The sequence below is a fragment of the Bos grunniens genome, chromosome X (assembly GCF_055505025.1).
Source record: "Bos grunniens cultivar Pamir isolate PY7600 chromosome X, Bosgru_T2T1.0, whole genome shotgun sequence".
NCBI classification, from domain to species: domain Eukaryota; kingdom Metazoa; phylum Chordata; class Mammalia; order Artiodactyla; family Bovidae; genus Bos; species Bos grunniens.
In genome coordinates, this window is record NC_141194.1 from 53,371,292 (window position 1) to 53,393,436 (window position 22,145).

Consider the following 22,145-nt stretch of genomic DNA (forward strand, 5'->3'; position numbering starts at 1 on the left):
GGCTCAGCTGAGCAGTCCTGCTGTTCTCAGAAGCCTTACTTAATGCATTCGTGGTCAGTGCTCTGTTAGCTAACTGGCTCTGCTGGGGGCTGGATGGTATAGGATGGTCTCACCCACACTTCTGGTAAATGATTCTCTGGCAGCTAGGGTGAAACATGGACCATGGATCTCACCTCATTCACCTATCCCAGGCTTCTTCACATTGCTATGATCTTGTTTCAAGAACAGCAAGAGAGGGCAAACCCCAGTGTGCAAGCACTTTTCAACTCTCTGCTTGCTTCACACATGCTGTTGTGCCATCAGACAAAGCAAGCTCCATCGCCAAGGCTACGACAATGTGGGAGGCATGCACATATCACAGCTGTCGCTGTAACAGTCTACTACTACAGTGGCTCAAAAAACAACCCTGCTCATCAGTGCAGTAGCCCTGAACTATAGATAAACCACGCAGTGGAGTGCTAGTCTTTCAAAAAAGATTTCTACTCTTGTTTAGAAAAAGTCAAAACTGTCTTGCCCTATTGTTTTAACAGGTGGAAAATACAATTATTTTATGAAAATCAAGGGAAAAACTAATCTGTAAGTATCCTTGGCATTGTACTAAACCTGCAACTTGTGGGTCTTTGCCAGTAGGAATTCACTCTCTACCTCCTTCCATATTATAATGTTGCCTCTCCTCTACCTTCCAAAAACTGTGCCCCACCCCCAGCACAGACATGTTACATGGGTGTAATCTGACGTGGGAATGGTGGAATAGACTATAAAACGCCACCTCTGGTAAGACAAGGAGATAGTACCTGGCAATTGTGAAGCAGACCTGTGTTGTAGCTGCAGCCTGTTTGGTCCACACCTCCCTGCAGACAGGAGAAGGAAATGGCAACCCATTCCAGTATTCTTGCCCAGAGAATCCCATGAACAGAGAGTTGGCAGGACACGACTAAGGGACTGACACTTTCAAGTCCTAAGCAGATAGTGAAGGACAGGGAAGCCTGGCGTACTGCAGTCCATGGGGTCCCAGAGAGTCACGACACGACTAAGTGACTGAAAACAAGAAAGTACTAAGCAAGAAATGAATAATAATAATCCCTGCAGACACCAGCCCAATCTCCCAACTTTGCTAAAGTGCCTCTTGATTTACTCAAATATCTTTTAAAGCTGAGTATGAGTTTTATCATTTTCTACTACAACGTCCTAACCATATTTTTAGGATTCCTTGGCGTTTCATTTACTTTGTAGTGGTTGATACTACTACTGTGATGTCATCATTTACCCATTCTATTTTCTACAGGATTATTGCTGGCATACATGAAAGCTTTTGGGATTTTAAATTTAATGTTTATTAATTTCTCCCACTTAAAGAAGTTTATTTTTACATCGTTTCTCAGGTGTTTCCCAAGAATATATTCCTACTGTCTGCCATAAAGAGAATTTTGTCTTCTTTTCCAAAATGGCAGGCATTTTTCTCTTTATGATCTCATTACATGGGAAAGAAAATTTTAAATGATATGTAATAACATGGGTGATAATTGATATATTTGCTTAGATTCTGATTATGATGGATTTTGTTTTTGATTTTTTAATTGTGAGTATAAACACACTGAGGAATACATCTTGCTGAAATTTATATTTTTTCCTAGTGTAGTTTTTTTTGGGGGGTGGGGTGGGGTGGAAATCCTACCATGCAGCAGAGGAAACTTTCCTGAGCAGGGATCCAACTCGTGCCTCCTGCTTTGAAGTGCAGAGTCCTAACCACTGGATCTCCAGGGAAGTCCTCCTAGTTTGTTTTTGGTCATGGTATGTTGCATTCCACCAACTGTTCTTTGATCATCCATATATCATTGAAATATGGTCATTAGCGGTAGTATGGCTGTTGGTTCAGGTGATACTCTGTATATCTCTTATCTTTTTCTTCCTACAGTTTTGTTCTATCATGCCCACATACTTTTGTCATATTATGCTCAAGATATTGAGGGTAGTCTTGCCACCAGGAACAGAATCATTTTTATGGGCTATTTGGGTATACACAGAGTGGAACAGACCCTGGGAAGCTGAACAAACTTGTTATTTAAAAACCGGACTGTATGTTTCATAACCATTTTCCACATACCTTTCTGATTCCATTTCCCCTTGAGGAATGGATTATTTCCTTGGAAAAGTGAGTTGTCATGATCCGGCTTGCCTGATGCCAGCAGACTGTCTGCAGGCAAAAGAGACAAAGATGCCTAAGTTGCAATAAGGCAAAATGTGGGGGACATCAGAGGTCTTCTCCACAAGGTTACTGTGAGAGCAGGGAGGCAATAAGAAGAAATAAAATGGAGGGGGAAGGCTTTAGGTTGTTATATCTGGGGTTGTGGGGAGGCCACTTCTTGGCCAAGGGTATAGGATGGCTAGACCCACTCCAGTATTCTTGCCTAGAGAATCCTGTGGACAGAGGAGCCTGGTGGGCTGCTCTCCATGGGGTCGCACAGAGTTGGACAGGACTGAAGCGACTTAGCATGCATGCATGCATTGGAGAAGGAAATGGCAACCCACTCCAGTATTCTTGCCTGGAGAATCCCAGGGACGAAGGAGCCTGGTTGGCTGCCATCTATGGGGTTGCACAGAGTCGGACACGACTGAAACAACTTAGCAGCAGCAGCAGCAGAGGTGAGAGATCACCAAGTGGCCTTGCTGGAGTCCCAGGCCAGGAGGCTTCTGAAACTCAAAATGTAAAATATGAAGGGACTGCCAGAGGCATGTTTCCCAAAACCTCAACCAGTGCTTCCCAATGAGAGAGAGAGAGACGTGTGAAGTGTGTGGAGGGGAGAGATTCTTGGGATTGAATAAAACACTGCTTTGGGTGGCTCTCCAGCTGTTGGGTGAATATGACCTAAAGTGCAAAGGTCTGAACCAAGCAGGTGAGGAGTTTACTGATGAGGAAACCAGGGACCAGAGGTTAGGTAAGATGTCAACAGGGGTAGGTTCAAGAAAGCTGTTCAGTCATGCACTGTGCCAAGATGCCTGGCCAAGTGAAGAACCTGTTGAAAAAACAAAACTGCACGAAATGACTCAGCAATGATTCGGTACTCTTTCGCCCAATACCTAGGATCATCTTGACAAAACCGAGGCCTTCCTATAAGTAAGCCGGTACTCTTCATTGTGGGAGATGACTACAACCTTATGCACTTGACCATCCGTCTTGTGGTCCTGTGTGTAAAACGATTGCGCGTGTGTTTTCTGCGACCTGATGGAGAGGTTGAAGAGGTCTGGCCGCGCCACAGCCACGTGTGGGTCAAAGGCACACGTGGAAACAAGCTGGCCCAAGTCACAATGCGGTGCATTTCACCCTGGGGGACGGAGACTCCCAGTCGGAGAAGTGCCAGGCGCCTGCGCTGTGCGCCAGAGGCGCCTGGCGCTGCGGGAGCCGCGAGACCCCCGCCCTCCGACGGGAACGCGCACGTGCCTGGGGACGCGGACGCGCGCGCGAATGCGCATCACCTCGGTCAGCTTTGGTCTGGGCGGCTGAGGAGGGAAGGAGGGACGGACGGAGACGCGCACCGGAGACGCGAGTGGGCTCTTCGCAGAGTGGCGGGCTCGGGGCGGAGGCGGGGACGGGGGCGGGGGCGGCACCTCCTCCACTCTGGCGTCTGTGCTCGGGACCCCCGGCCGCGCGGGGGACGGACCGACTGACGTACCTCGCGCGCCCCCGCCCCCGTCCCCGCCCCCGCCTTATCTTCCCTGAGCTCCTGGGGCTCCTGAGCTGAGGCCCCTCTCTCTCTCTCACTCTCTGCCCCTCCTCGCGGCTCTTTCTCTCCCCAGCACCTTGGAGCCCCTCGACCCGGCTGCGGCGGGGACCTGAGCGGCGGCGGACGGCCTCGAAGATGAAGTGCAAGCCGAACCAGACGCGGACCTACGACCCGGAGGGGTTCAAGAAGCGGGCGGCGTGCCTGTGCTTCCGGAGCGAGCGCGAGGACGAGGTGCTGTTAGTGAGTAGCAGTCGGTACCCGGACCGCTGGATCGTGCCGGGCGGGGGCATGGAGCCCGAGGAGGAGCCGGGCGGTGCGGCCGTCCGCGAGGTGTTTGAAGAAGCGGGAGTCAAGGGGAAGTTAGGCCGGCTCCTGGGCATTTTCGAGCAGAACCAAGATCGCAAGCACAGAACGTACGTGTATGTACTGACTGTCACTGAGATTCTGGAGGATTGGGAAGATTCGGTTAGCATTGGGAGGAAGCGAGAGTGGTTCAAAGTCGAAGATGCGATCAAGGTTCTCCAGTGCCACAAGCCCGTGCATGCCGAATATCTGCAAAAACTAAAGCTGGGCGGTTCCCCAACCAATGGAAACTCCGTGGCCCCGTCCCCGCCGGAGGGCGATCCCTAGTATGTACCGCTCGTGCACAAACTTCTGCTTTCCGCCTACCTGACAATAAGTAGTGCCTGGAGCACCTCTCTTGTTGCCTTGTGCGGTCTCACCGGGAGGAGGGAGGCTTCTTTTGTTTCCTTGGCAGACCTCTGAATCATGCTTGCAAACTGTCTCAGTTGCCAGGCACTGTTTTCAGGCACTTTGCACGTTTTTCAGATGCTTTCAGAATCGCTTCTTGGTAACACTTGATAACATTTCAGAAAGCCAAAGCCACATGGGTTTTTTAAGTTGCCTTAACTGGTCACCCAGAGTTTGGGATGTGTGTGTATGTGCATGCACGCGCTTGTGTGCATGTGTACTTTTGGTACCAGTCTTGTGGTTTGTATTGTATTGAGGGCCTTTAAAATCTGATCACCTTGGTTGTGTGGCATTTTCATTAATTTTTTTTAAGTTGTTTTCTCATTCACAGCTTTAGTCCTGTCAGCAAGCCCTTCTGTGATGGGAATTGGTTTGACGGTCCAGTTTTGAATTTCAAAAAAGTATTTAAGAAATTTTACATCATTTGCTCTTTCTGCACTGAGCAATAATTGCATGTTCAGATATGTGATCTAATTTGCCCTTTTCAGAAATTGCTTTATTCATATGTTGTTAATTCGAGTTTCAGAATATTTTCATAACTGATATTTTTTTACTTCTTACTTGAAATAACCATTACCTTTTTAGCCCAAATGTAGCTTAGCAAAATACCATTTTATAGAGTAAACACTCTCTCGAGAAGGTTGTTATGTACTGTCCTGATAATGTACATATTATGAAAACTGTATTCCAAGTGTGATTTAGCATGCTCAACTTCCAACTTCCATTGCTCTTTTCTCAGTGCCCTAGAACAACTATGGTTCTCAGTATAAACTATTCTTTGAAAGAAAGTTTGCGTATTTGAATTTGTGATAGTCAAGTTAAACTTGTCTGAATATCAGTAGTCAAAGAACTGGAATATTATATGGTAATTTCATCCCAATTGAGGGAGTTAGCTTTCTTAGCTACTCAGCTACTACTGACTTCTCAAACTGTTAAGATGTCTGAACAATCTCTTGTGAAGATTTTGGATTAGGTTTTGTGTCACATGACAATCTTTTTTGGGTGTCTAAGTAAAAGCTCTTACTTACATTTGCTTCAGGACTTGTTTAGGGATCCTATCTAAAATGTATAGGTCTGTCTTCTGGAACTACCTTTATTCCTCTAGCCATGTCGGCAGTTAGGTAGATGGAAAATCTACTTTCTAAATTGGGCTTCAGGTTGAAAAAGTTATTCCATACATAATACTTAAGCATTTTTAAAACATCCTTCTAGTAAATAATAAGATAGAAAGTAATAGTTATTTCAAACATTTTGTTAGTCCTGAAAGTAGCCTGTTTTAAAACACAATTACTGCTAAAGATTTAATGGAAGTTATCCTTTGTTAAATTAATTCATATTTTACTGTTGTGCAACATACATGCAGAACAGTTGACAAATCTTTACAGCTTAATGAATCTGTACATAGTGAGCAATACATGTAACTAGAGTTCAGATCCAGAAATTATTAATAACATTACCTGTAACTCAAAAGTCCATTGCATTCCTCTTCCTAATCAGTACTCTGCCCTTCTATCTTTTAAGACCATAGAGTAGTTCTACTTTTAAACTTTATATTGAATTTTAGAACATATACTCTTTTGTGCTGCTCCCTTGTGTGCTGTATGTGTTTTGTTCCTCAAAATACTCAAATATTTTTCTCTATTTGGTTGCATTTTAATTCTATAAATTAGTAACATGCTTATATGATTGCTTCTAAAAAGTGGGTTCTGTTTCACTTTCTAAAGAAATTTGGTACTACTATTTTGAAAACAAATCTTATTACACTTTCAAGTACAGATAAAGTGCAAGTTTCAGTTCACAAAACATTTTCTGTACTAATGCCATTGAAGTAAACTAAAAAATGAATGAGTTTTAAAAACAAATGACAGTTTATTATCTGAATTATTTCATTTGATTAATTAATTATTGTGTATTTTTCAATTTTCCTCTGCAAAAGTGATCTATATCAAATATATATTTGAGCACATATGTTTAATTCCAAACAACTTGACCTTTACTATTCATATAATCTCAAATAGCCCCAAAGATATTTTCCCCCAATAACCTAGTTATTCAAGAGGGTTCTTAAATTCTACCTTAACATTAACACAGCAGATATACTGGGTTCTTATTTTACAGATATTTTTGCAGATAAAAACCCCTTCCATCTGAAATGCTGTCACAAATACTTTGGAGCCTTAACTTGTTATTCTTAGAGGTAATAATGCATCATCTTACTTGGTTCTTAAATTAAGTGTCTGACAAAGGCAAAAATATACAGTATTCATATTAACCCTTTGTTAAGAATTTAGCATATAAATACATTGTGGGTTTGTTTGCTTTTGCCAGAAACATTTAGAATATGTCATGCTATATTTTAGGATTGACTGTTAGGTTCATTTAAGTAGCTTTTGTGAAATATTCTCTGGAACTTAGCCTAGTCGAAATAGTTTAAAGCTCCAAGGAGACTTCTCTTTTTCTCTTTAAGACCAAGCCTTTCAAGCTAAACAGATGAGCAGAGATCATGTAAAAAATTTCTACCGCCTCAGCGCTCCAAAGATTGATGTACAGTTGATTTTTTTTTCCTTCTAAGAGTGTTAAAGTCACTTATATGTTGTTTGTTTGGTTTTTCAGCCTTCCCCTTGGTAAAAAGGGAAAAAGAGTACTCTCCATAGATAATTGAGGTTTGCAGCAATGAATCAAATTTTTTTCTGCATGTTTTATAACCAGCATATATTTTCAGCTGCTCAAATATTTTATTCTTTTAATTTATAGAGAGGCAACATTAGAGATTAATTATAAATACATAGAAACACTGAAAATAATTGGTGCTGTGTCTATAATGTATAAAAAATTTTAAATAAATTGTGTCTGAATATGTACACACACAAATATATTTGGGGGACAAATATTTTACTTCCAGGTGTCCCATATAGGGAAGCCACCAGGCACTACCAGGGTTTCACCAGTGTTTTCCTGGTAGTTGTCTTCTGATAAACTGTTATACTATATTTAACAGATATTAAATATTTTATGGGCAAATAGCATTATGAGAATCGGAAAGGTCACTATGGTAACTGAAGTAAAACTGGATATTTTTATGAGCAGTTTTCAACTGCTTCTTTTTGCTAATTCTGTAACTTCAGCCAAGTTATTTGATGCTCAGGGTTTTTAATATAAAATTGAAGATAATAAAAATGGTTACTTCATAAACTTTTCCTATGAGAAGCCTTTCCTGACCACCTGGGTCAAGATACCCTCTCCTGTGTGTGTCATGGTTTTTACAATTTATTGTACTTACCTATTTGCATGGTTGTGTGGCCACTGGCTAGGAACCAATAATTCCCATAAGCCTAGAGTCCAGAACATGAAATTTATGTGTGTTTTTTTTTTTTTTTTTTATGTCTTAGATGACCACTCCCCCTTTTGCAAAACTTCTGGTATCACTTCTTTCCAGATTTTTTTGTTTTGTAACATATATTGACTTATAACTTCCTCAGCTGCTTATCCAGACTCACATTGCAGCTGCATTACATAATTCTGGGAAGGCTTTCCAAATGTGAAGTGAATGATGCAGATAATAAAGCCTTTGTAAGTTTATCAATTGGAAGAATTGTTAAATTAATATAAGCCTTCTAATTTTATGTTGGTTTGTTTCTCCAGATGAACAGCAAAGATGTCCAGGATTGTTTGAAAGAACCAATGATGTGAACCATTAATAAATGGAATTGTCAAGTATAGGTGAGCACTTCCATGCTTCCAAGGAGACAGCTCATCTGGTTTTCTTCCTGCATCTTGAGACATGCCTTCCCTGTCTATTTTGCTGACTTCTCTTGCCCTGGTGATTTTACTGTTGTACATGAACAGACTCTTATTCAGCACCTGTAGCCTTTTGTTGTGCTTTTTTTGGATATGTCTGCCTTCTTTATTAGACTATGATATCCTTGAAATCAAGAACCACATCTCCTTATTCTTTGCATATTCTGCCCCTGAGACACTACTTGAAATATGGTTGACATCACTGAAGGTTCTTTGATTCAATTAATATTTTATAATCACTACATATAATTATAATGGCAAAACATTCCCCTTCCAATCTGGTGCTATATGCTCTCCAGGCACCATGTGTGTGGCTTTTCTGAATAAGACATTTTGGAAACTTTTCAAGGCAGTTGTAGGATATTCAAGGACAACAATTACTACTCCTATTGCTATGTCATACCATGCAGTGGATAGCACGGTTTTTACATCACGTAGGGCAAAATTTTATAGAATCAGTCCTTTGTGTAACAACTTCAGTGTTTTTGTACTGTTGTTAATTTGCTTAAAATTTTATTCAAGAATACCACTTGCTGTAAAACTAATTATAAAAATAAATACAATGAACATAATAAGATGATGTGCTTTTAATAAAAGTTTTACAATATACAAATAATAAAGTTAATGTTTTTGCACTGCTCTAACCACTTCTTTCATGTAATCTTAACATTTCTTTGAAGAAAAGATTGCTTTTCTAATTTTACAGATTCAGTATACTGTATTATTTGATGTCAGAGGCAACAAAAACTGCTACAGGCAGTTTCCAAAGTTAATCATGCCACTTAGTTTGCCTAGGTTTCTTTATTACCTCTCACTGATTCAGTTGGCCATAGTTTTCATCCCCTTTTCCAATACACTCAGCTAGATCCTCATCCCACCTGGATTCTGTATGTGAGAATGCAGAGGATTGAAAGAGAGCTACATTGTTGTCACCTGGAAAAGTCAAGGGGGGACACTTCTAGGAGGGTGCTGAAAATTAAAAGATTTAGAGATGACTTGGGTCAGCTGCCTCCAAGAGAGCAACTTTAAGACAATGACAGAGATGTTTAGAGGAAATTTTATGGAGTTCTGCCATGGGGTTTGTGATGTCAGCACTCTTCCTCATCTCCCTACAGAGGCCCTAGAGTGGCCTTAATAAGGTAGTTTTCTTTCTTTTGCATTGTAAAGCAGTAAAATCGAAAAAAAGCTTGGACTCCATTTGAGTGTTACACCCTTCCACATGGTACCAGTGAAATGTATTGATTATTTCCCCAATTTTTATAGAATTTGAAATAAAGACACATTTCCCTGGTGTATTGGATTTTTTTAGGTATGATATAGTACTGTGGTTATGTTTTTTAAATCCTTATCTTTTAGGGAAATATACTGTAAATTTAACAGATGAAAAAATATGCTACTGATATTTGCTTAGATGGGGTGAGTGAGCATATAGACGAAATTGGCAATAAATTGAAAATTATTGAAGTTGGGTGATGGATATTTGGGAGTTCGTTATACTATTCTCTATACTTTTGTATATGTTTGAGATTTTTCATAATAAAAATTGAAAAAAATTCTTCAGAGTATACTTGTAGGCCTACCTCTATCCCTACGACTTGAGAAGGTTGGTTGGAACATCAGTTGACAGCCCATACAGCCAGAACGTCTCCTCCCCTCAAAAAAACCTAGGTTTTGTTCCTGAGCTAACATGTTGGCAGACTTTCTCTTCCCTTAATGTGAATGCTTCCCTCGGAGGTCTCCCAGCTCTACACATAAAAAGACTTTTAGTTGCATCAGTATGTCAAATATGACCAGAAAGCTTTGAACACTACTGGTGGACATAGCTTAGGTTCCACTCCCCATTCTATAGTTTTAAAAGCTGAAATTTTTTTCCTCATTACAAAGTTAATTCATCTTAATTTCATAAAAGTTGGAAAATTCCCCCCAAAATAAATGAATTAAAAATCACACATGATCCCCCTACCAAGAATAACTATGTTTGAAAAAAAAAATGTGTGTGTGTGTGTGTATTCTAGCCATTTTTCTTTTCAAATATAAACATACATAACCCAGACACAGATGGCACAGATGAGCCCCTTCCCCCAGAATAGTTCCTAAAATCCATGACCACTTTATTGTTAAACAAACACAACACAGGCACCTTGCTGTTCCTCAAGAGTGTTTTAGGGTACTTCTCATGGTTGTCATGGGCTTCCCTGGTGGCTCAGATGGTAAAGAATGCTCCTGCAATGCAAGAGACCTGGGTTCGATCCCTGGGTTGGGAAGGTCCCCTGGAGGAGGGCATGGCAACCCAGTCTAGTATTCTTGCCTGGAGAATCCCCTCGGACAGAGGAACCTGGCAGGCTGCAGTCCATGAAGTTACAAAGAGTCGGATACAACAGAACGACTAAATATAGCACACTACACAGGGCTGTCATGGAATTTTTGCTACTTCTTTTCTGTACAAGTGCACAGGCATAGCACAAAACTTGGGTGTCAAATCCAGACCAAGTTCTCTATCAAGTGTTGATGAAGGGAACAATGCAGGTTTGTTTTATTTATCTGTTTAGCCACGAAAGAGCTGCAGCCTAGGCTAGCAAGCCCTGTGTGGAGATCTTTATACAAGAATAAGATACTAAAGGTTGTAATCTTTTTTTTTTTTTTTCTAATTCATTTAGTTTTTTACTTTACAATATTGTATTGGTTTTGCCATACATTGACATGAATCTGCCATGGGTGTACATGTGTTCCCCATCCTGAACCCCCCTCCCACCTCCCTCCCCATACCATCCCTCTGGGTCATCCCAGTGCACCAGCCCCAAGCACCCTATATCATGCATTGAACCTGGATTGGCAATTCATTTCTCATATGATAATTCACATGTTTCAATGCCATTCTCCCATATCATCCTGCCCTCACCCTAGCCGACAGAGTCCAAAAGACTACTCTATACATCTGTGTCTCTTTTGCCGTCTCGCATACAGGGTTGTCGTTACCATCTTTCTAAATTCCATATATATGCGTTAGTATACTGTATTGGTGTTTTTTTTTTTTCTGGCTTACTTCACTCTGTATAATAGGCTCCAGTTTCATCCACCACATTAGAACTGAATCAAATGTATTCTTTTTAATGGCTGAGTAATATTCCATTGTGTATATGTACTACAGCTTTCTAATCCATTCATCTGATGATGGACATCTAGGTTGCCTCCATGTCGTGGAAGCATTATTATTATAAACAGTGCTGTGATGAATATTGGGGTACACGTGTCTCTTTCAACTCTGGTTTCCTCAGTGTGTATGCCCAACAATGGGATTGCTGGGTCATATGGCAGTTCTATTTCCAGTTTTTTAAGGAATCTCCACACTGTTCTCCATAGTGGCTATACTAGTTTGCATTCCCACAAACAGTGTAAGAGGGTTCCCTTTCCTCCACACCTTCTCCAGCATTTATTGCTTGTAGACTTTTGGATAGCAGCCATTCTGACTGGCATGAGATGGTACCTCATTGTGGATTTGATTCGCATTTCTCTGACAATGAGTGATGTTGAGCATGTTTTCATATGTTTGTTAGCCATCTGTATGTTTTCTTTGGAGAAATGTCTGTTTAGTTCTTTGGCCTATTTTTTGGGTCGTTTATTTTTCTGGAACTGAGCTGTAGGATCTGCTTGTATAATTTTGAGATTAATTCTTTGTCAGTTGCTTCATTTGCTATTATTTTCTCCCATTCCGAAGGCTGTCTTTTCACCTTGCTTATAGTTTCCTTCATTGTGCAAAAGCTTTTAATTTTAATTAGGTCCCATTTGTTTATTTTTGCTTTTATTTCCAATATTCTGGGAGGTGGGTCATAGAGGATCCTGCCGTGGTTTATGTTGGAGAGTGTTTTGCCTGTTTTCCTCTAGGAGTTTTATAGTTTCTGGTCTTACATTTAGATCTTTAATCCATTTTTAGTGTATTTTTGTGTATGGTGTTAGAAAGTGATCTAGTTTCATTCTTTTATGAGTGGTTGACCAGTTTTCCCAGCACCACTTGTTAAAGAGATTGTTTTTTCTCCATTGTATATTCTTGCCTACTTTGTCAAAGATAAGGTATCCATAGGTGCGTGGATTTATCTCTGGGCTTTCTATTTTGTTCCATTGATCTATATTACTGTCTTTGTGCCAGTACCATACTGTCTTGATGACTATGGCTTTGTAGTAGAGATTGAAGTCAGGCAGGTTGATTTCTCCAGTTCCATTCTTCTTTCTCAAGATTGCTTTGGCTATTCGAGGTTTTTTTGTATTTCCATACAAATTGTGAAATTATTTGTTCTAGCTCTGTGAAAAATACCGTTGGTAGCTTGATAGGGATTGCATTGAATCTACTGATTGCTTTGGGTAGTATACTCATTTTCACTAAGTTGATTCTTCCAATCCATGAACACAGTATATTTCTCCATCTATTAGTGTCCTCTTTGATTCCTTTCACCAGTGTTTTATAGTTTTCTATATATCGGTCTTTTGTTTCTTTAGGTAGATGTATTCCTAAGTATTTTATTCTTTTCGTTGCAATGGTGAATGGAATTGTTTCCTTAATTTCTCTTTCTGTTTTCTCATTGTTAGTGTATAGGAATGCAAGGGATTTCTGTGTGTTGATTTTATATCCTGCACCTTTATATCCTGCACCTTTACTGCACCTTTACTAGCTCTAGTAATTTTCTGGTGGAGTCTTTAGGGTTTTCTATGTAGAGGATCATGTCATCTGCAAACAGTGAGAGTTTTACTTCTTCTTTTCCAATCTAGATTCCTTTTATTTCTTTTTCTGCTCTGATTGCTGTGGCCAAAATTTACAATACTATGTTGAATAGTAGTGATGAGAGTGAGCACCCTTGTCTTGTTCCTGACTTTAGGGGAAATGCTTTAAATTTTTCACCATTGAGGATAATGTTTGCTCAGGGTTTGTCATATATAGCTTTTATTATGTTGAGGTATGTTCCTTCTATTCCTGCTTTCTGGAGGGCTTTTATCATAAATGGATGTTGAATTTTGTCAAAGGCTTTCTCTGCACCTATTGAGATAATCATATCATTTTTATTTTTCAATTTGTTAATGTGGTGTATCCCATTGATTGATTTGTGGATACTGAAGAATCCTTGCATCCCTGGGATAGAGCCCACTTGGTCATGATGTATGATCTTTTTAATATGTTGTTGGATTCTGATTGCTAGAATTTTGTTAAGGATTTTTGCATCTATGTTTGTCAGTGATATTGGCCTATAGTTTTCTTTTTTTGTGTGTGGCATCTTTGGTATTAGGGTGATGGTGGCCTCATAGAATGAGTTTGGAAGTTTACCTTCCTCTGCAATTTTCTGGAAGGGTTTGAGTAGGGTAGGTGTTAGCTCTTCTCTAAATTGTGTAGAATTCAGCTGTGAAGTCGTCTGGTCCTGGGCTTTTGCTTGTTGGAAGATTTCTGATTAACAGTTTTAATTTCCGTGCTTGTGATGGGTCTGTTAAGATTTTCTATTTCTTGCTGGTTCAGTTTTGGAAAGTTGTACTTTTCTAAGAATTTGTCCATGTCTTCCAAGTTGTCCATTTTATTTGCATATAGTTGCTAATAATAGTCTCTTATGATCCTTTGTATTTCTGTGTTGTCTGTTGTGATCTCTCCATTTTCATTTCTAATTTTGTTGATTTGATTTTGCACCCTTTGTGTCTTGATAAGTCTGACTAATGGTATGTCAATTTTATTTATCTTCTCAAAGAATCAGATATTGGGTTTGTTGATTTTTGCTATGGTTTCTTTTGCATTCATTTCTGCCTTAATTTTTAAGATTTATTTCTTTCCACTAACCCTGGGGTTCTTCATTTCTTCCTTTCCTAGTTGCTTTAGGTGTAGAGTTAGGTTATTTATTTGATTTTTTTCTTGTTTCTTGAGGTAAGCCTGTATTGCTATGAACCTTCCCCTTAGCACTGCTTTTACAGTGTCCCATAGGTTTGGGGTTGTTGTGTTTTTATTTTCATTCATTTCTATGCATATTTTTTTTTCATTTCTTCTGTGATTTGTTTGTTATTCAGCAGCGTATTGTTCAGCCTCCATATGTTGGAAGTTTTAGTAGTTTTTCTCCTGTAATTGAGATCTAACCTTACTGCTTTGTGGTCAGAAAAGATGCTTGGAATATTTCAATTTCTTTGAATTTACCAAGGCTAGATTTATGGCCCAGGATGTGATCTATCCTGGAGAAGGTTCCGTGTGCACTCGAGAAAAAGGTGAAATTCATTGTTTTGGGGTGAAATGTCCTATAGATATCAATTAGGTCTAACTGGTCTATTGTATCATTTAAAGTTTGTGTTTCCTTGTTAATTTTCTGTTTAGTTGATCTATCCATAGGTGTGAGTGGGGTATTAAAGTCTCCCACTATTATTGTGTTATTATTAATACCCCTTTCATACTTGTTAGCATTTGTCTTACATATTGCGGTGCTCCTATGTTGGGTACATATATATTTATAATTGTTATATCTTCTTCTTGGATTGATCCTTTGATCATTATGTATTGTCCATCTTTGTCTCTTTTCACGGCCTTTGTTTTAAAGTCTATTTTATCGGATATGAGTATTGCTACTCCTGCTTTCTTTTGGTCTTTATTTGCATGGAATATCTTTTTCCAGCCCTTTGCCTTCAGTCTGTATGTGTCCCTTGTTTTGAGGTGGGTCCCTTGTAGACAACATATGTAGGGGTCTTGTTTTTGTATCCATTCAGGCAGTCTTTGTCTTTTGGTTGGGGCATTCAACCCATTTACATTTAAGGTAATTATTGATGAGTATGATCCTGTTGCCATTTACTTTATTGTTTTAGGTTCGAGTTTATACACCCTTTGTGTTTTTCCTGTCTAGAGAAGATCCTTTAGCATTTGTTGGAGAGCTGGTTTGGTGGTGCTGAATTCTCTCAGCTGTTATCCTTATGGGAATCCCCTTATGTGTTATTTGTTGTTTTTCCCTTGCTGCTTTCAATATTTGTTCTTTGTGTTCGATCTTTGTTAATTTGATTACTATGTGTCTTGGGGTGTTTCAACTTGGGTTTATCCCATTTGGGACTCTCTGGGTTTCTTGGACTTGGGTGATTATTTCCTTCCTTCCCCATTTTAGGGAAGTTTTTGACTATTATCTCCTCAAGTATTTTCTCATGGTCTTTCTTTTTGTCTTCTTCTTCTGGGACTCCTATGATTTGAATGTTGAGGCGTTTAACATTGTTCCAGAGGTCTCTGAGGTTGTCCTTAGTTCTTTTAATTCTTTTTTCTTTTTTCCTCTCTGTTTCATTTATTTCTACCATTCTATCTTCTACCTCACTTATCCTATCTTCTGGCTCCATTATTCTACTGTTTGTTCCCTCCAGAGTGTTTTTTATCTCGTTTATTGCATTATTCATTATATATTGACTGTTTTTTATTTCTTCTAGATCCTTGTTAAACCTTTCTTGCATCTTCTTGATTGTTGTCTCCATGCTATTTATTTGTAACTCCAATTTGTTTTCAAGGTTTTGGGTCATTTTCACTATCATTATTCGGAATTCTTTATCAGGTAGATTCCCTATCTCTTCCTCTTTTGTTTGGTTTGGTGGGCATTTATCCTGTTCCTTTGCCTGCTAGGTATTTCTCTGCCTTTTCATCTTGTTCATATTGCTGTGTTTGGTGGCTCAGACAGTAAAGCATCTGCCTGCAATGTGGGAGACCTGGGTTCGATCCCTGGGTGGGGAAGATCCCCTGGAGAAGGAAATGGCAACCCACTCTAGTACTCTTGCCTGGAAAATTCCATGGACAGAGGAGCCTTGTTGGCTACAGTCCATGGGGTCGCAAAGAGTCAGACACGACTGAGCGACTTCATTTCACTTCACTTCACTTCTGTATTCTGGCAGTTTGTGGTTCCTCTTTATTGTGGAGGTTCCTCACTGTGGGTGGGGTTGGACAGGTGGCTTGTCAAGGTTTCCTCTTTAGGGAATCTTGTGTCAGTGTTCTGGTCGGTGGAGCTGGATTTCTTCTCTCTGGAGTGAAATGAAATGTCCAGTAATGAGTTTTGAGATGTCAGTGGGTTTGGTGTGACTTTGGGCAGCTTGTATATTGAAGCTCAGGGCTATGTTCCTGTGTTGCTGGAGAATTTGCATGGTATATCTTGCTCTGGAACTTGTTGGCCCTTGGGTGGTGCTTGGTTTCAGTGTAGGTATGGAGGCGTTTGATGAGCTCCTATCGATTAATGATCCCTGGATTCAGGATTTCTCAGGTGTTCTCAGGATTTGGACTTAAGCCTCCTGCCTCTGGTTTTCAGTCTTATTCTTACAGTAGCCTCAAGACTTCTTCATCTATACAGCGCCAGTGATAAAACATCTAGGTTAATGATGAAAAGTTTCTCCACAGTGAGGGACACCCGTAGAGGTACACAGAGTTACATGGAGAAGAGAAGAGGGAGGAGGGAGATAGAGGTGACCAGGACGAGAAGAGGGGGAATTAAAAGGGGAGAGAGCAAGCTAGCCATTAATCATTTCCCTGTGTGCTCTCCACAGTCAGGATCCCTCAGAGATGTTCACAGAGTTACACAGAGAAGAGAAGAGGGAGGAAGGAGACAGAGGTGGCCAGGAGGACAAAATGGGGAATCACAAGGAGAGAGACAGATCTAGCCAGTAATCCGTTCCCTAAATGTTCTCCACAGCGTAGAACACACAAAGAGATTCACAGAGTTGGGTAGAGAAGCAAAGGGGGAGGGGGGAGATAGAGGTGACCTGGTGGAGAGAAAGGAGAATCAAAAGGGGCAGAGAGCAATCAGGCCAGTGATCTCACTCCCAAGTAAAAATGGGTACTGAAGATTGGGTTCTTAAAGGTACAAAGTTGATAACAAACATCAAAAAGCAAAGATTAAAAATCTAGAGTAGAGGTTAGATTCTCAAATATACAATATCAAAAAAAAAAAAAAGGTCACAAAAATTATAAAATATATATATATATGTGAAGTTTGCTTTAAAAATATGGTCTTTTTTTGCAAAGTAATAGTAGGTTATAAAAATGAAAATTAAAGGAGTAATAGGGGACTTAAAAAAATTTTTTTAATTTAATTTAAAAAATGATAATAGTAAAAATGTATCTAGGGCTTTCTCTGGAGCTCTTGCGGACAGTGTGGGGTCAGTTCATTTTCAGACAGTTCCTTGGTCGAACTTGTACTTCTCAGGGTCTATAGCCCCCTTCCTATGTAGTCAGTGCTAACTACAGGGTTTTAATCTATTGCACCTGTCACTTTCAAAGTGGTTCCCTCTATTTTAGCTTCTTATGTTTGCTGGTCTCTTCAGTGTCTAATTTCCGCCCCGACACAAGCAGGGTGGTGGTGGTCACTTTTTTTTAGGCTCAATTGTTCTTTCGTGCTGTGGGGAGGGAGGAACAATGCAAACAAATATCACTGGCATGTGCTCACAGTGATTCAGCCACACTGCATTTGCCCCCGCTCACAGCGTGTGTGCTTTCCCAGTCTACACTGTTCATGCTCTAGGTTGCTCTGCCGGGAACTGTCTGATGCGGGCCCTGGTTTGCATGCACTTCCCAGGTCTAAGCCACTCAGGTTCAGGTTCTCGGGTACTCCACAAAGGCAGACTTGGTTGGGCCTGTGTTTTGTGCCCATCCCAGGTCCAAGCAGCTCAGATGACCAGGTGCTTGGCGAGCACAGTTGCCCCCAGTTGAAGGCTGTGACTTATTGCCTCCCCTGACCCAGCCGCTCAGTTTTCTGGGTGTACAATGGGCGCGCCTTCTCAGGTGTGCCGTGTGTCTCTTCTGGGGAGCTGATCTCTGACCTCGACCCTCCTGGTGGATGTCAACCATCCAGAATCCCAAGAAGTCTTGGTTAGCAATGAAGTCTGCTTGCAGTTTGGTATAGGATGCCTCTCTGGGGTCGTGATTGCCCCCTTCCAGCTCTGGCTGCCCTCGCCTGCCTGTCTCTAGGAGGGGATGTGCCTGCGGCAGCTGGCTAGTTCTACTCAGTCCTTTGTTCTGTGAGCGGGCCTGGTGGTGTGTTAGGTTAGGGCTTTTCATGGGATAGCTATCCCACAGTCTGGGTTGCTATCTCAAGCTAGTTCCCTCAGATTGCCCTCGGGGCCTTCAGGCCCGGTCCTTACCCTAAGCAATGCAGCCCCTGCTTGCTAGTGGGGGATGTGAGCGTCTGGGCTGCTGCTCTGCTGGGAGTTGCTGTTAGGCACATAATCTGTGGGTTTTAATTATTTATTTATTTTTCCTCCTGGTTATTTTCCCCTCTGAGATTCCAAGGCTCACCACAGACCCGCTGGAGAAAGTGTGTTCTGGTGTTTGGAAACTTCTCTCTTTTTTAAGACTCCCTTCCCGGGACAGATCTCCATCCCTACCTCTTTTGTCTCTCTCTTTATCTTTTATATTTTGTCCTACCTCCTTTCGAAGACAATGCCTTTCTGGGTGCCTGATGTCCTCTGCCAGCGTTCAGAATTTGTTTTGTGGAATTTGCTTGGCGTTCAAATGTTCTTTTGATGAATTTGGTGGGGAGAAAGTGGTCTCCCTGTCCTATTCCTCCACCATCTTAGGACCGCCCCCTGCAGGCTTGTTTTAGTTGGTTTGGCTTTTCATCTCTTAATTCCCATACAGACTTTCTAGTCACCAAGCACTGAGGCTGGCAGGGGAGGGAGAACAATCAATTCAGAGGGGTTCACCTTTGTTAAATCACACAATTGCAATATATTAGCTAAAAGTAGGCTGGCCTGCTACTACCTTGTTTTTCAGAAACTTCTCTGTTTTTTCTGGATCCTTTTTAAGCTGCCATGTGTGACTCTCATGTGCTCTTCTGAGCATAGTGATTTTTCAACTGGTAAGCAAGGACATCACCACTCTGGACTCAGGAAATGGAACCCTGTTATTCATTCCCCTTCTATCTTTTTACCCCAGAATGTGCCCTTATCAATTTTATACAGTGCCCCAAAGACAAGGCCATTTATTGAAGAGTACCAGATAATGTGAGGCAATGAACACAATTTACAACTACTGTACAGTTCAGATCTTTGCTAGGTTTCATTGCTAGAAAAGTTCCCTAATGCAGGCTGACTCCAAATTGGCCTAGGAAAGTCCCTCCACTCCCCACTCTCCATCACTACCAAAAACCTGAGTTTGCAGTTTCAAATCATGGATAAAATGATTCCCACTATGGATAGGAGAAGGCAATGGCACCCCACTCCAGTACTCTTGTCTGGAAAAATCTCATGAGCCTGTTAGGCTGCAGTCCATGGGGTCGCTAAGAGTCAGACACGACTGAGCGACTTCACTTTCACCTTTCACTTTCATGCATTGGAGAAGGCAGTGGCAACCTACTCCAGTGTTCTTGCCTGGAGAATCCCAGGGATGGGGAAGCCTGGTGGGCTGCCGTCTATGGGGTCGCACAGGGTCGGACACGACTGAAGTGACTTAGCAGCAGCAGCAGCAGCACCATGGATAAGGTAAAGCTGCTCCCATGACTCAATCTCTAAAAAGTACTTAAGAGTGTCTCAAATTTATATTCCTAGAATCAAAGATATGAACCTTAATGGAATGGATCAAAGGACTAAAATGTGATGGGTTGGATATAGAAATTGTCTCCTTTTACTCCAAAGTTCATGATTTATGTTAAGATGAAGAAGAACATGACAGTATCTTGCAGTGAATTCGGTGTTCCACCTTTTCCCAGGATAGTGAACATAAGGAATCGAGAAGCCCATCCATGGTCTAAGAAGACTTAACACCTCACCCCTGTGTAATCCTACATAGCAGTGTGAAAAAGCAGTCCAGGACCTCTCGAACCTTAAACCTCTCTGGGGCCAGTGCTGAAGGTATAGAGGACTTGAAACAGAGTTCATATCAATTCTCTTTTTGCCCTTTGTCTAACCACTCAAAATTAGACCTCATTTCTTGGTATTACAAACACATAAATTGACTGCAAAATCATTCTTAGTAGGGGTTACCAGTGATAGCATCATGCTCCCTAGTGGACATTTTAGGGATTAGCCCAGTCTATCTAAATAGATGCATCCTGTTTAAAGCAAGGAAAAACCCTTCCCAGGAATATTTTGCTGCCCTAGAGCACCCTGCTGTCCAAGTCTATTAACAATTATCTTTTTCTTAATTAAATTGCTTAATTAATTTCTAAATTAAACATTAATATATTAGATATGAATAAAGACCTTCTATCATCTCAGTCAATAATATTTCGAGTCTTTAAGCTGTGTTCTTTCATCTAGCTTTAACCTGATAGGTAAAAAAGGAAAGTATTTGCATTTATCTAGTACATATATCCTTTCAATTGGAGCTCTCAGTGTTGGGAAGACAAATGATAAAACAAGAAATCTCAACAAAATGTAGTGGGTTGTTTTTTTGTGTGTGTGATAGTGGGGATTCAGTGGGCTCTGCCAGCATGTAGTAAACTAACCTAGTTTAGCAGGGATGAGAGATTCTCAGAGAAAGTGCCATGTAACTTAGCACCTGAAGGGTGAACAGGGCCTAGCCAGGAGAAGTAGTGGGAGGGTATTCTTCCAGAAAGGGAAGAGCTAGTGTGGGGTTCTAGATGATTTTAGGAACAAGAACTTGTTCATTATGTCTGGAACATAGTTTGAGCATGTAGAGAAGAAGAAAGGACCTCCAAGTGAATGTCATGGGGTAAGAAAAAGCCAGATTATAGAGGGTCTGATATGACTTGTTCAGGAATTTGAGGAGAGGAGACATGACATCAACTTATCTAAAGAGTAGAAAATTATTTGTAAAGGGAGAGAAGATTGTGATAGTAGTTCAGGTGAGAAATGATGGCAATCTGAACTAGGGTACTGACCATATTGATAGATGTGGACACATTTTAGAAATTTATAGGATTTAATGGGGCATGAGTTGATTAACTGGATATAGGGGATTAGAGAGGTAGATATCATGGATATATTTAAAGATATCTGTCTAAAACAACTGAGATGATGGTACCACTCCCTTGGTGGAATCTAATAGAGGGAAAGCATTAGTTATGGAAAACTGAGCAATGAGAGTAGTTTTACAACTGTTTCTGGTAGCCAAGAGACATTAACTTAGACATATCCAAAAGTCCAGAGATACGTAGACATGCAGCTTAGCAAAGAAGAATGAGCTGGAGGTGTAGATCCTGGAATCATCAGTAGATGGACAATAAGTGAAGCGGTAGTAAAGGTCATATAGGAGAGAGTATACAAAGAGGACAATGAAAATCTCCCTGAAGAATATCAACATTTAAGGGTGGGTGCAGGACTTCCAAAAGAGTTGTATGAGGATCTTGGTTGGACCCACTCCCTACTGAAATAACATTTAATTGGTGACAAATTACACACACACATATTTAAAGTCCCTAAAAACTGTCATAAGGGCATACAGCAAATGGGTAAACATTTGTTCAAAAAAAAATCTACTAAATCTCTGTAAAAATAGAATTTGGTATTTGAGCTATAACCTGTTCCAATCTCCCTCAGCTCTATGTGAAAAGCTCTCCTCCAAGTATGGGTGTGCCCAAGAAGACCGTGGCTCATTATCCTCGCAGCTCCTAGTCTAGGGCTATATTTTCACCTCTGGGGGAAGGCACCAATGTCTTTTATTCCATCACAGCCCTATGTTGCCAAATCACTACTCTAGGCAAGCCAGGGCTAAAGAACTGATCTTCTTGGCCCAAGTTCATTTCTAGGGTGAAGTTTCTACATGGAGATAGGAAAGGTGAAATAACCAGGTGCTACCGTCTCCCTTGAATGCCCAGTGGAGTGTTACTATAGAAGTATCCTACTATATCCACCAGTTCAGGTCAAAAACTACAATGAGATACCAGTCAGAATGGCCATCATGAAAAAGGCTACAAACAATAAATGCTGGGGAGGGTGTGGAGAAAAGGGAAC

At 40.8% G+C, this 22,145-nt stretch overlaps 1 protein-coding gene across 5 annotated transcripts; it reads left to right on the forward strand.

Annotated features, from left to right (window-relative positions):
* Nucleotides 1-3,346: 3,346 nt before the first annotated feature.
* LOC147340373 (diphosphoinositol polyphosphate phosphohydrolase 3-beta) lies at nucleotides 3,347-8,914 on the forward strand. 5 transcript variants are annotated; one of them, XR_015159387.1, is made up of 4 exons: nucleotides 3,350-3,545; nucleotides 3,796-4,351; nucleotides 6,591-6,669; nucleotides 8,115-8,914. XR_015159387.1 is itself a non-coding variant. In XM_086388752.1 (3 exons), coding segments are annotated over exons 2-3 (495 nt in total). In that variant the 5' UTR covers nucleotides 3,347-3,545; nucleotides 3,796-3,857; the 3' UTR covers nucleotides 8,116-8,914. The 5 variants fall into 5 exon arrangements, 3 of the variants coding, with proteins under 3 accessions (XP_086244878.1, XP_086244877.1, XP_086244876.1); XR_015159386.1 differs by having other exon boundaries at nucleotides 3,352-3,478; XM_086388752.1 differs by lacking the exon at nucleotides 6,591-6,669 and having other exon boundaries at nucleotides 3,347-3,545.
* The last annotated feature ends 13,231 nt before the right edge of the window (nucleotides 8,915-22,145 follow it).